General features: G+C 56.5%; 3 protein-coding genes across 3 annotated transcripts; 1 reads left to right on the forward strand and 2 right to left on the reverse strand.

Annotated features, from left to right (window-relative positions):
* Positions 1-2119: 2119 nt before the first annotated feature.
* TRIREDRAFT_79405 (uncharacterized protein) lies at positions 2120-5349 on the reverse strand (the record flags this gene model as incomplete). The annotated part of the gene is made up of 6 exons (XM_006966626.1): positions 5052-5349; positions 4430-4990; positions 4184-4366; positions 3583-4127; positions 2694-3526; positions 2120-2507 (listed from the first exon to the last, which is right to left on the reverse strand). Exons 1-6 carry the CDS (start codon positions 5173-5175, stop codon positions 2120-2122), a joined length of 2634 nt encoding a protein of 877 aa, XP_006966688.1. The 5' UTR covers positions 5176-5349.
* A 4661-nt stretch (positions 5350-10010) lies between these two features.
* TRIREDRAFT_108909 (uncharacterized protein) lies at positions 10011-11561 on the forward strand (the record flags this gene model as incomplete). The annotated part of the gene is made up of 2 exons (XM_006966522.1): positions 10011-10127; positions 10728-11561. 2 exons carry the CDS (start codon positions 10011-10013, stop codon positions 11559-11561), a joined length of 951 nt encoding a protein of 316 aa, XP_006966584.1.
* A 1129-nt stretch (positions 11562-12690) lies between these two features.
* On the reverse strand, positions 12691-15719 carry TRIREDRAFT_22705 (urease; the record flags this gene model as incomplete). Its single annotated transcript, XM_006966424.1, has 5 exons — positions 12691-13011; positions 13132-14023; positions 14101-15287; positions 15493-15579; positions 15699-15719. The coding sequence occupies 5 exons, from the start codon at positions 15717-15719 to the stop codon at positions 12691-12693; spliced, it is 2508 nt and encodes an 835-aa protein (XP_006966486.1).
* Positions 15720-15732: the final 13 nt, after the last annotated feature.

A 15732-nucleotide genomic window follows, 5' to 3' on the forward strand; every position in this document is an offset into this window, starting at 1 on the left:
TACATAATACTCGTACCTACCGCTGCAATTGCGAGCCACCCCGGCAGGCAGACCTTTTTCTTCTATTCTCGGCTTTCCCTGAGTGGATGTTTAATTCGGTCGATAGGTAGGAATGCTGTCCAAGGCGGTGTTTGGTCGATGATTGGACACTTTGAAAACACCTACCTTACCGGACATGTTTTATTCAAATCCGACAGGCGGTTAACTTTACCCGCCTACTCTACATGTATGTATCTGGGTTCGCCCATCAGCGAGATTGGCGGAATCCCAAAACCACATCACCACAGACAACATGAACTCTCTCCTCGCAACAGGCAATACATGCTGTAAGCTGCCAACAGCCGTCCGTCTGGGTGACATCAAAGTCCGGAGTCTCTCCCCGTGGCCCTGGCGCTAATCCTGGACCTCATTGGCGGCTATCCATATGTAGCTCAGCGTCGTCGGCCAGAGCCCCCCCCCCCCCCCCTTGTCCTGTCCCAGCCCAGGTGAACGAACGTATGGAGCGATCGAGGGCTGCGGGCGAGATGACACTGGCAGGATCCGGGGGGGCCAGAAACCAGCAGCATTTCAACACTTGTGTGGCCTCCTTCAACAACGGGTCTCTTGATTCCCATGATTCCAATGGTCACTTGCCCGTTCCTGTCCGGCCCCAAAGCCCAAAGCTGACAAGGTCCCGTCCCTTTGCCTGTACCTGTACCTCCACCTCTCCCATCAAACATGCTAACAATGCCTGTGAGCAAAAAAAAAAGAGCGCAGAGTCAATATCAGGTCCCTGAATCCGTTCTCGAGTGGGCATGCACGTGTGTCCCTGCTCCGTGTTGAGTCTCGGTACTATATCCATCATTGTGCTGCTCACACATGGCGATAGAGACGGACTTCGCCTCGACTTCAGCCCGAACCCTCGGCCGGCTCGGCAATTGACCGATTCTTAGATGATACATAGGTAGTCCACCAGGCAGTGCGGGCATTCCCGCCTCCGCTCTACTTGTACTCGACCTTTGAAGCAACACAAAGCACCCACTAAGTTATGTATATCAAGTCATGGATCCTGTGTACAAGCGACAAGCGCCGCGATCCCTTAGACTCCCGGTCCCGACATCTTTGTTCAGACGTCGGCGAATTGGATGGCAACATGAAAGCTCGTCTGCCGACGACATACATACATACATACATACATACATACATACATACATACATACATACATACATACATACATACATACATGCATACATACCCTCAAACCACTGCCATCGGCTCCTTGCCTAGCGCCCTGTTTTCCCGTCAAATGTCACGGAGCGCCGCCGGGTTGCCAGAAGCAGCTGGACGGATATCGGATGCTACTCATACATACCTACCCACTCCATGAATCCTTGGTGATACCCGAATACATTAACAATTCAGAACGCATGTACCTTAGTATATCCATCTCTTACCTACCTTACCTTGAATCCATCCAAGCCAGACTAGGTACCTATGTTCATTTCTTTGTAAACGCACTCACTCTCAGACTCGAACAAAGAAAAGAGGAACACAAAGAGTCTAATGAAAGTTTGAAGATCTCATACAAGTGAGACGACTCACTCGCATACATGCACGGGAAACAATACGAAGAGATCCTGAGAACAGAGGGGAAAAGAGTGGGTGAGTATGTTTCCCTTGTCACGCTTTCATCTGTTAGCATCAAATTTGACAGAGAGTCCAGGCTCTTCCCCTCCGCAAGACGTATGCATGAATAGAAATCGATGCTGATGCTGCTGCAACTTGTGCCGGTGTATCCCGTGGCGGAAGACATGATCCGGACGGGCGAGAGTTGCCTGTTCAGGACATCGGCCATGGGTATTCCAACGTTTTCCTGCTTTGTTCTGCCTTTTCAAGAACTGTTCGAGGTTCCTCAGCAACATTGTATAATCTCTCACAACCCCAATCACCTTCAGCTTCTTCAATTGACATCGCCTGTTCTCTATTGGTATACATCACTACCTAGAACCCTTCCCTACTCGGGCAGTGAGCTCTTTCTTGGATGCCTAGTACATAAATAGCTTGCACCTTTGCTATATTGCATCAAGGGCCACATAGTTTCCCACATGGCCGCCAGCCCACTCCCAAACCGACATTTGACTAGAACCTATAACCGCCGCTGTTGCCGCCGCGATCTCGGGACCTGTACTCGTCGTCTTCGGCCTCATCGTCGTCGTCGCGGCGGTGGCCGTGTCGTCTGCCGTAGCCGCCCTCCTCTCGGGATCCGTATTCGCCGCCGTAGCTGTCCTCCTCGCGGCGTCCGTAGCCACTGCTGCCGTAGTTATCCTCCTCGCGGCGTCCGTAGCCACCGCTACCATAACTATCCTCCTCGCGTCGGCCGTAGCCGCCGCTGCCATAGCTGTCTTCGTCACGACGTCCGTAGCCGCCGCTACCGTAGCTGTCTTCGTCGCGGCGTTCGTAGCTCGAATGATGGCGGCTGCTTTCTTCACGGTCCCCGTATTCCTTCCCTGATCCATCGTCAGAATCGCTACTCTCATGATGCTTGTGCTTGTGCTTGTGACTGTGGCTGTGGCTGTGGCTGTGACTGCTGTGACTGTGACTGTGACTATGGCTATGGCTGTGGCGGTGCTTCTTACGGCTTTTATTGGATCCTCTGCTATCGCTTCTGCGCTGGCCATAGTCGCCTCCGTAGCTGTCCTCCGTGGAGCGATACTCGCGTCGTTCGGTGTGCTGCTCATACGATCCGTAGGAGCTCTCGTGAGTCTCGCGCCTCTCTTCGTAGCTGGAGCCACCATAGCCTCCGCCGTACGATTGCTGCTGCTCAGTGCGTCGGTATTCGGTTTCGCGTCCGCCATCGGGGCGGTAAGTTTGGCTGTACTCGGCCTGGCCGTATCTATCTCCCTGTTGGCCGTATTCAGTTTGCCGCTGGGTATAAGAGCCATCTTGTCCAGTCTCGTAGCTGGTTTCTCTCTTAGTTGAGCCTTCAAAGGCCCCTCCCAGCAGGCTGCCAGCCATGCCGCTGATGAGACCGCTGATAGGATCACCACCACTCGACTCTTCATGTCGAGATGAGGGAAGATCAATTCCAGCATTCTGGGAGACAAACCCGGACAGGGCGTCGGTGGCTCCTGAGAAAATGGCGTTTGCGGCTGCGCCGGCAATCTGGTCCTCAACACCCTCGGGTTCACCAAACTCCTTACGCATCTTCAGCTTGCCTGCGCAACCGTGACCGGTATCGTGGACGCCCTCCTTATGGTTTTCGCCGTTCATGACGCCGCGAGGAGAGAGCTTGCGGCGGTAGTCCTCCTGTTGCTCTTCACTCATGGAACTCCACCACTCTTGAACAGAGTTGAAGATGAGCTGTCGCGCCTCGGCAGCACCGTCATAGCCCATTTCGCGCTGGGCGGGATGGTGCATGACACCGGTCACGATACGGTCCAGCAAGCGATCAACGTCGACCGAGTCGTCGTCAAAAGCTTCCATGATCTGCGGCACAACCCAGTGAAGCATCCTGGCGGCAGTTCGGCCAGCAATCTCGTTCAGGATCTGCAATTAGGTTAGCCCGTGAAGCCTCGCCGAAGCATTCTGGATGAGCAACTCACGTTGGAGAAGTGATCCTTAGAAAGCATTGAGTGAGTGGGATCAGAAGAGTAGTCGTCATCAAAGACAATGTGCTGCTCCTTCTTACTGCTCTCAATGATCTCCGAAGATCCGGTCTGCAGCTCGTTCCTAATCTGGTGAATCAAAGGAACGATGAAGGGGGCAATGATGGAAAAGACAAAGATGGAGAGCTGCTCCTCCAACTGCTCAATGACCTTGGGAAGGATAGGGATGTTTTCAATGGCACCGCTAATGCTCTTCATGATGCTATCGTGGAATTCGATAACGGGCATGATCTGCTTGTAGATCTTCTGGACGTAGATGGTGAACTCTTCGGGATCTCTGGGCGAAACGGGCTCGGTTTCCTCCTGGGCGGCAGCCGCATTGTGCTGAATCTCGTCAAGCTTTTCTCCCTGGTTGTTATTGCCCAAGATGCCAGGGGGCAGGTTGTTGAGCAGGTTCTGGAGCAGGCTAGTATCGCCGGACTTGCCTTCGTTGAGGGCTCCCTCAAGTTCGTCAATTTCATTCTGAGTCAACTTGTCCGATACTGAAGGCCTGTTAGTGAAAGAGTGCCACGAGACATGGGAGAGAATGTGCACTCACCTTCACCGGTGACAGAGTGGAGGAAGTCTACACCTCCGAAGGTACCCGTCGTAATGGGATAGACGGGATAACGAGCACCTTCCAGCTCAATCTGAGTGTTGCGGCCGACGTGGGGGAAGACGTTGCGCTCGCCCATTTCAATGAGCGCAAGCTCAACGTAGTTGCTGTGGGCGAAGAAGTCTGCTTCCGGTTAGATATTTTGCGGTGTCCGTCTTATGAGCTCATGTAACGGAATCATGTGCATACCTTCCAAGCAGTGCAGTCCAGTTCCCATCAGCCGGAGAGCTTCGTAAAGCTCCGGCTTGTTGCCCGAGCGCCTGTACCGGCGACCCAGCTCGATACATCGACCAAACAGGTTGCGGACGTGCCTCGCAGAGGTCATGATGCCGGCTCGCTCGTTGGCAATGTAGTTCTTCATTCCAGTTTCCGGGTCGATGGCAAGCTCGACGTTTTCGTCAACGGGACCTCTCAGGCGGGGGTCAAAGTCGCGGGCGTCGAGGCCTTCGGCATAGCCCTTGGGGTTGTCGATGTGATCTTCGGGGCGGTAGCAGCCGAGGCGCTCGGCAGTGACTTCGAACTCGCCGGAGCCGTATCCGAAAGACATGAAGCCGAGGACGCAGAGGAGCAGTCGGATGGCCTCGGCAGAGACCATCTTGACGGTGGCCACGTCGATGGCCTGGGAGTAGTCACGCAGCCAGTTGCCAAAGTAGACTCGTGCGATGGTCCGCTTGTTGAACTTTCGGCCTCCCTTGATGGCCTGGGCCATTGCCAGGGACAACAAGGCATCTTCGATGTCACCGTGTCGCCCTGTGAAGTCAAAAGAGTCAGCGACGAGAGGATGGCAGGAGAGCTCAGGCGGCTGGCGTACAGTTTTGGCCCTCGACCTTGGAGACAGAGGCAATGTTGCCGGCGCCAAAAGCAGCGGCCGGCTGAACGAGACAAACAAGGAGCACCAGCCCCAAGAGGAAGCCAGGCGATCTGAAGTCGATCATCGCGGCACAGCTTCGAGGCTACGGTCTGGGATCGTGGATGTTCTTGTGCGATGCTGCACGGTCTTGTAGCCGGTCAGGACAGGTAGATAGATATAAGGTGGATGGCGGGACTTGGCGAGTAGAGAATTCTCTGGGAAAAGAAGAGCTGGAGTAATAAGTGAGGAGGGAAAAAAAAGAGAAGAGAAGAGAGGAAGTGGTGAGATGGCGGTAGGTAGGTAGGTAGGTAAGGTATGGTAGAAGAAGAGGACTGGAGGAAAATGCGAGAGAGGGGCACAATAGGAGGGGCAGCGTCTGGGGACACAGTCGTACTGAGGTACTCGTACGAAGTCACTGCCGCCGGCTATGCTTAGCAGTGCTACCTCGCGAGTTACTACCTATTCCTGGCATCAGGGAATCGGCAGCATCAGCGTGTCAGAAGGGGTCTTGGCACAAAGCTCCAGAGACCAACCAGACACGAGCTGCCGCCGTCCTGGAGCCGTGAGTGGCCAGGATGCGTGGAAACCGGTCGACAGCAATGATTTCATGCCGGCGCCGTTTCATGCCGCGAGGGGCTTCAGGACAATGCCGGCGTCTGGTGGGGCGGGACGACAGATAGTACCTGGGCTTTGGTGGCTGTCTACATACAGCTGACGGGTCACTCTTGTCGACATCGGCCACGCTTGTGGCAGACGCTATTTCGGCCAGGGGTTGGTCAAGGACACGCGATGAGGTGTGTGGCAGAAAGTAAGGTTACTCGATACTTTGTTTACCTTATTCCAAACCGACTACTACTGCAGTATACTAGGTAGGTACTACTAGGTAGGTAGTAGGTTGGAGGTGCGTCACTTATCCAAGGTGAATGCGGTTGGCTGAGGATATGCTGTTGATAAGATCATCATCGACAAGAGCAGAAATGACGTTGAGTCGATATACCAATGTCCATACTTGGACACACGTCATGAAAGACACGGTATATGTGTAAGGCTGACTTTAATTTATGCATGGTTTGCATGTCCTATCATGACGTTAACGGTGCCCCGCCAGAAGGAAAGAAGAGAGCTTTACCACCTTCGCCACCTTCTATAAAAGGGCCTAGAGAACAGCTTCGAAGATTGTCTTCAAGGGGCCAACAGAACAAAGTCCATCAATGGGCGGAGAGAGGAGGGGATTTCGCCTGCGTCACTGTGCTGGATGGCCTTGTGTCAAATCATTGAAGCGGTAGTCATCCCAAGTTCAAGCACAGATGCACTTTAAGCGCTGCCAGGTTACAATCATATCAAGACCTCCCATAAACAGTTGAGCCGCTTGATGCTACAGAAGGATGGTTCCTAATGACGAGGTAAGAAGAAGAGCATATGCGACCCAAACTGTTAGGCTTGCTCATATATGAATCAAAGTCTGCGGATCGTTCCAAAGCTTCCAATTGGAACTACATCCTCATGAGCCACTCCTTTTCGTTGGTTGAGCTGGTCGAAAGCCCGGGAGAGTTCATCACAGCAAAGGAGATGCTAAGGTGAAGCTACATTAGACGTAGAGCATAACTTCTTGCGAGCCAGTCCTTGCCATGATACCAAGCTATGCCGCTTAAAGAAGAAACATTGATCGTACCTACGTGCTTCGCGACACTACTGAATAGAATGCACGTCTCATTTTATAAGCCACTTGAAGAGATGGCATGGGCAGAATGCTCGGTCGACGCTGGTCCATTCTGGATTGTTCAGGAGCGTCGAGGCCGTACGAATCACATTCAGGAATACGCTTGCTGTAGATGGCGCAGTGAGGATAGGCTTCACGTTGCAACAAATTGTTCACTGGAGACTGCCCGGCAATATCTGTGACAACAAAAGCTACAAGCCAGGTGCTCGTATCATTCAGGTGGCATGCCGTGTCCTGGCTCGGCATTTGGACGAGCTGCTATGACAGGCTCGAACCCGTGCTTGAGAGATTGTTCAAGGCTCTCACTATGGTTGAGTTTATGCCCTGGAGTTTCGTCGACGGCTTTGATTGTGCCCCAAGTGTATTCAGCAGTGTAGTCGTGTGTAAGCTGTTCGACCTGCATGCTCAAGGTATTAGTAGACTCAGAGCAACGACAGCGGCCAAATACATGCTGCACTCATCCGTGAGCAGCGCGGCTTCATCATGCCACAGCTCCCTCGACTGCTAGCTCTTCACTAGAACAAACCCCAGCTATCAGTAGATCGGACTCCCCAGCTGAATATGAGACACGGAAGAGCGAGGGATCAGAGAGCATCGGACGATGGCACCGTCTATAAAGACGGTAGAGGCGGGGTAATCTGTCCAATCCCAGAGACAGCCAGCAAAGGCCTGTGGTTCGCTCGCCCGTTGCTGATGGCAGTACTCTTCCAGTGGCAGCTGGTTCAGCGAGAAGAGCTTGGGAGCGTCGGGCCAGCAACCAGCAGCAGCGACAGAGCACAGCATCAAGCAGCAACAGCGCCAAAAGCCAGCGGTACAGACACCCGACAGACGGGGCGCGCGCACCCGGCGAGTGTACACAGAGGCATCGTCTTCCACGCCGCCAACACAGACAGACTGGGCTGATGGCGAGTGCACCTCTAGGTATCGATCACTTGCCGCTTTTAGGCGCTGAAGCTCCGTGTCGACTCGAGTGATGAGGGGCACCTCATCCATCATCGTGCTGAAATGTACGCCACACGCGGCGCCTAAAGCTGGCCGAAAGAACCGCTAGCATTCCTTCGGGGGCTTCAATTGGCTCGCGCTGTCAGGTGCTGTCCCAGTGTAACCAGCTTTGCCAGAGGGGGGGAAGAGAAGAGCACAGATCAGCACGGCCAGCTAGAGGTTGTCCAGTTCAGCGCAATTTCACAGGGACCCGACGCCATCCGTGGCGCTTCAGAGGGCGACGCTGCCCGTTCGATGATGTCGGGTCGCCGGCAGCTACCGCTGGATGACAGAGCTGGCGAGCTGGGAGCTTCAGAGGGTCGGCATCGGCACGCGGGCCGGCGGAGGCCAGCACAGGACACGCGCCAAGCTCACAGGACGGGAAGAGAAGGGTCTAAGTGAGGAACAGCACATAACGACGACAGCAGCAGCATCATCCGAATTGGAAGGAGGATGAACTGCCATTGCACCAGGAGCAATAAACAAGTACATACGCACAGAGTATGTAGGTAGGTACACGCATCATATTACCTTGGGGACGTGTTAGGATCGGGGTGAAAAATGAGACCTGAGCCAAAATGCCTTATTACGCGTACCTACCTTGGGGAAAGAGCTCTCGTGCAGGTGGAGCGGCGGCGACTGACCGCCCAACTGAGCTGCATCATGGGGAAAGAGCTATGTACTAGTAAGTCGCGGCTGTGCTGGATCCTGCCAGGTCGATGACAGCAGCTGCAGCCGATCGGTTCGTCGTCGGTCGTGTCCAGGTAGGCATGTATGTACCTTTCCTCTGGCAGGCTGTGCTGGGAAACGAATTTGGAGAGGGCAGATTGGACGTGGTTGAATGACGGAGATGGAGTGTGCTGCTACGGTAAGATGAATCGATCACTTCTGAGAGACATGCGGCGTCTTGTGCTGATCGCCACGGCAGTACAGGCATGTAGGTAGTAGGTATGTACAGGTGCTGGAGGCACGAGACCTCGGCGAGCTGGAGGCAAGTCAATGAGCAAAAGAGGCTGGGAGCGTTCCCTGACGAGAACATTCTGAGGGGCTGCTGCAAGCGCTGTAGCACCTGACGTCGGTGCGTCTGTCGGTTCCATTGCCTCAGACTCTTGCGGCCAGGACCTCCTGGGTTGATACTAGAACCAGAGCTTCAGCGACTCGATGTAACATTGAGGCACCGGCGTCTGGTCGTGCGCCAACTGCTGGAGCTCATAGTCGGGTCCTTCAGAGAGGCTCAGCAGGCCAGACGCCTACTAACCTAGTAGCTGCCCAGGACAGCCCGAGGCAGCACTCGAGCTCTCAGCAGTGCGGGGTCTGCTGAGAAGACGCAGCTGGAGGGCAGAGCCGCAGCTCCGCGGCCACGGAAGACGGGCGCTCGGCAGCGTCAACTGGATCACCCTGTCAATCTGTCAATCTGTCAATCAAAAGCTGATTGGGCTGATGGCCGGGCACTGCGCAGAGGTTCTCTGCAGAGCAGCAGCCAGCAGCCAGCGCGCAAGGCAGCACCCAGACAAGCCCAAGATTCGATGGATGGATGGATGGATGGAGGGAACAGGAAACAAATACGCGCCAGCAGAGCGTCAGTGGGTGCGCCGCCTCTAGCACGGCCAAATCAGCGGGCAGGCGACGAGCCCAGGCCCTGAGTGGGAGCGGAGGAGGGGCGCGAAAAAAAAAATGAGCGAAAAGTGAGCCCAGCTGGAGCCCAAGAAAAAAACCGGCGACTGCTGGCCTGGGCTGCTGCCGCTTTTGCGCTGATTGCGCGCCCCCCCAAAGGCCCCCAGCGCAGGTACTTATTGCCGCCACCGCCCACCACAAAAGCCCCAACCCCCGAATTTCTGTTTTCCCCCCGTTCTTCAGCACTCGACCATCCCCCCCGATCCACCACCTCGACCTTTTCATCCCGCTATCCTTTAGATCGCCTCCAGCGGCCTTCCCTGAACTCACTGAGCAGAGTTGCGACAGCGCATCGCCTGGCTCGCTTTTGACAGCCCTCAAAAGGCCTCCAGCTCCAGCGACTGCAATCCAACGCAGACAGCCAGCCTCGCACAGAAACGCCCAGCGCCCGGGCTATTTTTCCAGAAGCTCGCCCCCTCAGCAGCCTCGCCACCACCTGCTGTGCAGTTCCATTTTTGGTCCGCCTCATCGCAATGCCTCGCCCGCCCAAGAAGTCCGCCGAGGACAAGGCCAAGCTGCCCGTGGCCGTTGTGCCTCCTCCCACCATGGTGCCCGCTCCCGTCGTCGCCGGCCTGCACCCAGGCGTTGCTGTTCCTGGCCCTGTTCCCGGCGTGCCTCAGCGCGTGGTGGACAACGACAGTTTCCTGCGCGTTCGCGACTCGGTAAGTCACGTCTGCAACTCCTTTCTCACTTCGGCCCTTTGTCCAGTAGTTGTCGAGATGCTGCATCTCTCTTGCTGCCCAGTGGCGGGCAGGAGTGATGCTGAGTGAGCTGGCGCCCTTTTCCATGTCCGTCTGTGTCTTGTGCGGCGAGTGTTCGCTTCAGGCATCGTGGAACAGTAGATGAGAGGAGAGATCAGGCACACGTGAAAGACACAGACATCTTCGCAGTTGTGCAACTCAACTTTCCATGGCAAATGTCCCGCCTCAATCGGCTCCATGCCTTGCCTCTGAGCTGCGCTTCCCCAGACGCGCCAGCCCGCACTGCAAGCCCCTCCCGCTTCCATTGTTTACATGCTCGCTGAGCCCCCGCGCCTCACTGAGCCCAGCTCAGGCCTCAAGCCGCCCGATGAGACCGCCAGCGTATGTTCCTCTAGGTTGGGAACGCTGGAACATCTGTGGCGGCTCTAGGGCACCCAGGCATCACTACTTAGCACCTCATCTCCCACCTGCCATCATCTTGCTTTCCTCTTCTCTCCCTCGTTTCTTCTTCCCATCATAACAAATGTGTACCTGGACCTTGCGCTAACACGAGTCAACCAGGCTGTCGGCAGACTCACCACCATCCTGGAGCTGCTGAGGTCCTTCACCAATGACTACATCCGCCAGACCAACCTGCTCCTGGGCGAGGGCACCGCAGAGGGCCCCCAGGGCGACCTCCTCAACACCTTTGATGCCGCCGCCCAGCTCATTGGCAATGTCATGCCCATGCCGGACATGACGCCCATGGTGGAGGAGAAGAAGGAGCGCAAGAAGCGGACACACGACCCCAACGCCCCCAAGCGCCCGCTGACCCCCTACTTCCTGTACATGCAGCACGCCCGGTCCATCATCGCTAATGACCTTGGTGCCGACGCCCCCAAGGGCGCTGTCCAGGAAGAGGGCCAGCGCCGCTGGGCGCACATGACGCCCCAGGAGAAGCAGGGCTGGAACAACGCCTACCAGTACAATCTACGCCTGTACAATGCCCGCGTGCACTCCTACAAGAATGGAAACCCCCTCGCGAAGAACATGAACGATGAGGAAGCGCTCAAGTACGCAGAGGACTTTCACATTCCCATGCCGGAGATCAAGGACGCCTCCGCCCAGGTCGAGGCCCCTGTCAACGACCAGGATGCCATTGCCGAGCAGCTCCAGCAGGTCGCCGCCGCCACCAGTGAGGGCGACGAGATCGAGGCGCCCGCTGCCAAGACGCCCAAGAAGCCCGCCTCCAGCCGCAAGCGCAAGACGGCCACGCCCGCTGCCGAGCAGGAGACACCAAAGGCCGCCGCCCCCGTCTCTCCGGATAAGAAGCGGAGGAGGACGTCGGCCAAGGTCGCCGAGCCTGAGAAGGAGGAGCCCAAGAAGTCGGGACGCAAGAAGACTAAGAGTACTTGAGCGACGCCTTTCTTTAGCAGCTAGTGGCAATCGGAAACTTGCCGTCTTTGTTTTCACATGTTCGGCCCCAAGTCGATCTGCCAACGGGAGCGATGGTGGAAGGATATTTTTTCCTTGTCGGTCGCATCCCCTGCATGGATTCATCCTTCTTGAGCCGACTACTACGGGCTGCGAAACAAACTTGCGCGAGGAGTTTGTCTGACTTCCGTTTTCTTCACTCGAGTTGAATCTTGGCTTGCTTTTCCCTTTATGTTTTGGTTGAGAAGGAAATCAATGATACCTCGGACGAAGAATGGCGTAGCAGACGGAGGCGCTCGTCCTCTTTGACTTCCTTTCGATGCGAGTTCTCTTGTTATGCATCTCGTTTTATATTGGCCTCGTTTTCGGTATGACTTCAGGGGGAAACGACCATCTCTCTCTCTCTCTCTCTCTTTCGCCCTCTATATCTCTCGCTTTCTTTCCGACATTTGTTTTCCCCTCCTTTCATCGCCTCGGGCATGGCGATTCGTATAAAAACGGGTTCATAGGGCGTATAGTCATTTTTCTTGTTTCCCATCGTCGACTCTTTCTGGTTGGTTTTTGTCGCTGGCCCCTGCGTTTGGAAGGGGCAACGCAGCCAAAAGGCATTCGGATTGATTTTCGGTTTTTTCTATCTCTTTTTCTTTTTACACCTCCTCTGCTAGGTTGTCTTACGGTAGCAGTGGGGGAATGAGGGGAAAGAAACAAATTGGGGAGGACGGGAGAGAGGATATGAAAGGGATTGGAAGACCGGGGAGGAGGTCAGACGTCGTGTATGTAAAGTCTTTTGCGCTTGTTTTGAACGGCCGAACTTTGTATGCGATGATGAAAAATTCATGATTTGTGCAGAATGAACCTTTCTCTTTCCTCTTTTTTTTTTTTCTTTTTGCCCTTGTCTACGCCGTGACGGTGACGGTGACGGTGAAGTCGATGGAGTAGCTCTTTTCAAATACAAGAGCCGCCATGTGCCTCCTATTACACCCTACATAACTGCCTGCGTACACTTCATCTACCTACATGAATGAATGTTCTTATACACAGAGACTTGACAAATGTCTTGAAATGACAGCACGACAGCATGGCAGCCATTCTCCCCGTTTGCTGAACGCAATCAATACATATACCAAGCCTGCGTAAGCGGCAACCTCGTCGCCGGCTCGGCAGCGCACACCTTCCCGTCCGCCTCGACGACGTAGCTCTCCGGGTCGACCTTCATCCTGGGCATGGCGTCGTTGAAGCGCATGTCGCGCTTGCTGACGGAGCGGCAGCCCTTGACGGCCTCGACGCGCTTGCGCAGGCCGTAGGACTGGACGGCGCCCGAGGCGACGGACGCGCCCGAGACGAAGAGGACGCTGGTCTGCGGGACGAGGGGGGCGAACATGGGGCGGGCGATGATGGGCTGGACGGTGGGGATGGAGGCGTTGGGATCGCCCTGGGGGGGAAGATTTATTTCAATGGTTAGCTAGTTGATTCTCTTGGAGTGAGGGATGATGAGGAGGGGAGTGGTGTAGAGGAGAGAGAATTGGGGGGAAAGGGGTGACAGTAGACTCACCATCTGAGCCAGGGCAATGAGGCCGCTCTTGATGACGAGCGAAGGCTTGGTGCCGAACCACGCCGGATCCCACACCACCAGGTCCGCCAGCTTGCCGACCTCGACGCTGCCGACGAGGTGCGCGAAGCCCTGCGCCAGCGCCGGGTTGATGGTGTACTTGCTGATGTAGCGCTTGACCCTGAAGTTGTCGGCGCCCGTGCCGGCGTCCTCGTCCAGGGTGCCCCTCTGCGCCTTGTTCTTGTCGGCCGTGTTCCAGGTCCGCAGGATGACCTCGCCGCAGCGGCCCATGGCCTGCGAGTCGGAGCTCATCATGCTGATGGCGCCCAGGTCGTGCAGTACGTCCTCGGCCGCGATGGTCTTGTCGCGGATGCGGCTCTCGGCAAAGGCCACGTCCTCGGGGATGTCCCGGGACAGGTGGTGGCACACCATGAGCATGTCCAGGTGCTCGTCGAGCGTGTTGTTGGTGAAGGGCCGGGTGGGGTTGGTCGACGACGGGAGCACGTACGGGTGCTCGACGACAGAGATGATGTCCGGGGCGTGGCCACCGCCCGCGCCTTCGGTGTGGTATGTGTGGATTGTCCGGCCCTTGAAGGATTCAATGGTGGACTCGACAAAGCCAGACTCGTTCAGCGTATCGGTATGGATCAGGCATTGGACGTCTAGCTCATCGCAGACCTGCAGACATGAATCGATGGCTGCGGGAGTGCTGCCCCAGTCCTCGTGCAGCTTGAGACCACAAGCTCCCGCGGCAACTTGTTCGCGAAGGGCGACGGGAGAGCTGTCGTTGCCCTTGCCGGTGATGCCAACATTGACAGGTAGCTCGTCACAGGCTTGGAGCATCTGGCGCATGTAATTCTTACCGGGGGTGCACGTTGTTGCGTTGGTGCCAGCACTGCATGATGATTCACGTCAGTAAAGGGGGGGCCTTTCTGCTTTCTGCCTGAATGTGATTCCTTTGACACGACTTACCTGGGTCCCACGCCGCCTCCGAGCAGCGTGGTGATTCCCGACGCAAGAGACTCATTCGCCTGCTGCGGGCATATAAAGTGAATGTGCGTGTCGATGCCGCCGGCCGTGACAATCTTGCCCTCGCCCGCAATGACATCGGTGCAGCTGCCGACGACCATTCCCGGGGACACGCCGTCCATGACATCGGGGTTGCCCGCCTTGCCGATTCCCACAATGTGGCCGTCCTTGACGCCAATGTCGGCCTTGTAGATGCCCGTCCAGTCAATGACGAGGGCATTGGTCACCACCATGTCCAGGGAATCCGCGTCCAGGCGTCCGGTCGCTTGTCCCATGCCCTCGCGCAGCGTCTTGCCGCCGCCAAACTTGCACTCGTCTCCGTAGACGGTGTAGTCCTTCTCGACCTTGACCCAGAGGCTGGTGTTTCCCAGCCGGACCAGGTCGCCCGTCGTGGGGCCAAACATTGTGGCATAGGCGGCGCGGTCAATCTGGAAGGCGTCGATGAGAGCGGCGTCGGCCTGGGGCTCGGGCGTGTGCGAAAAGCCAGCCTGCTGCAGCTTCTCAACAATGTCCTTGACTCGCCACAGTTCCAGGCCACCGGTCGCCATGTGGTTGCCTCCGCGGATGACCCTGTTGCCCCCAATCTCGACGAGCGTCACCGTCTTGGTGTCGCCGGGCTCGAAGCGAACCGAGGTGCCGGCGGGGATGTCCAGCCTGAAGCCGTACGCCCGCTCGCGATCAAAGTCCAGCTGCGGATTGGTCTCAATGAAGTGGTAATGGGAGCCAACCTGGATGGGCCGGTCCCCCTTGCTCGTCACCCTGAGCCGGATTCTCTTGCGGCTCTGGTTGAGCGCAATCTTGCCCTTGGCGGCCACCACGACGCCCGGCTGCGCCGTAGCCTCGTACTCCTCGGGCGCCGCGAGGGGGAACAGGTCGGCGTCCGGGACGGGCAGGAAGCTGCCGTAGAGGGCGCGGGCCAGGTCGCCGTCGTCGGTGCGGATGGGGTTGTGGACGGTGACGAGGTAGGTGCCGGTGGGAAAGGTGCCCTCGACCTGGATCTCGGTCAGGGTCGCGCAGACCGAGGGCTGGACGTGGCGGCGGCCGAGCATGGTCGAGCCGAGGTCCATGAGGTCTGCGACGGTGTGGTTGCCATCGCGGATGAGCTCCTGGAGGTTGTTTGCGATGAGGGCCTGTTAGGGAGGATGGGTGAGAGGTGAGTCTTGAGTCTGAGTCTGAGTCTGGGTCTGGTGAAGTAGGTAGTGTGTGTGTGTGTGTTTGAAGCTGGCTGATGACGAGGAAGAGATTAAGCACGGCAGCAGTAGCAGCAGCAGCAGGAAGAAGGAGGAGGAGAATGAGAAGCAGAATAAGAAGAAACGACAGCGAGTGTCTGCGTACCGTTGCTTCGCTGTGGTTCAGCCTGACGCCGCGGGCGAGTCGCTTCTGCGCCAGGAATCCCACCTGTGAGATGACGAGCTTGTCGAGCTGAGCTCAGAGCAAGTTGCGTTGCTTGGTGGTTAGCCGGGCGAGATCCACCAGAGCTCCAGCTGCTCCCAAGGCGCTATAACAAGGGACTACTAATTCCGAGGAGTGCTTGTACGCACCTCTTTGGGCACCAGATGCATCGTGGTCACACAG

Source organism: Trichoderma reesei (genome assembly GCF_000167675.1).
Source record: "Trichoderma reesei QM6a unplaced genomic scaffold TRIREscaffold_13, whole genome shotgun sequence".
Classification (NCBI taxonomy): domain Eukaryota; kingdom Fungi; phylum Ascomycota; class Sordariomycetes; order Hypocreales; family Hypocreaceae; genus Trichoderma; species Trichoderma reesei.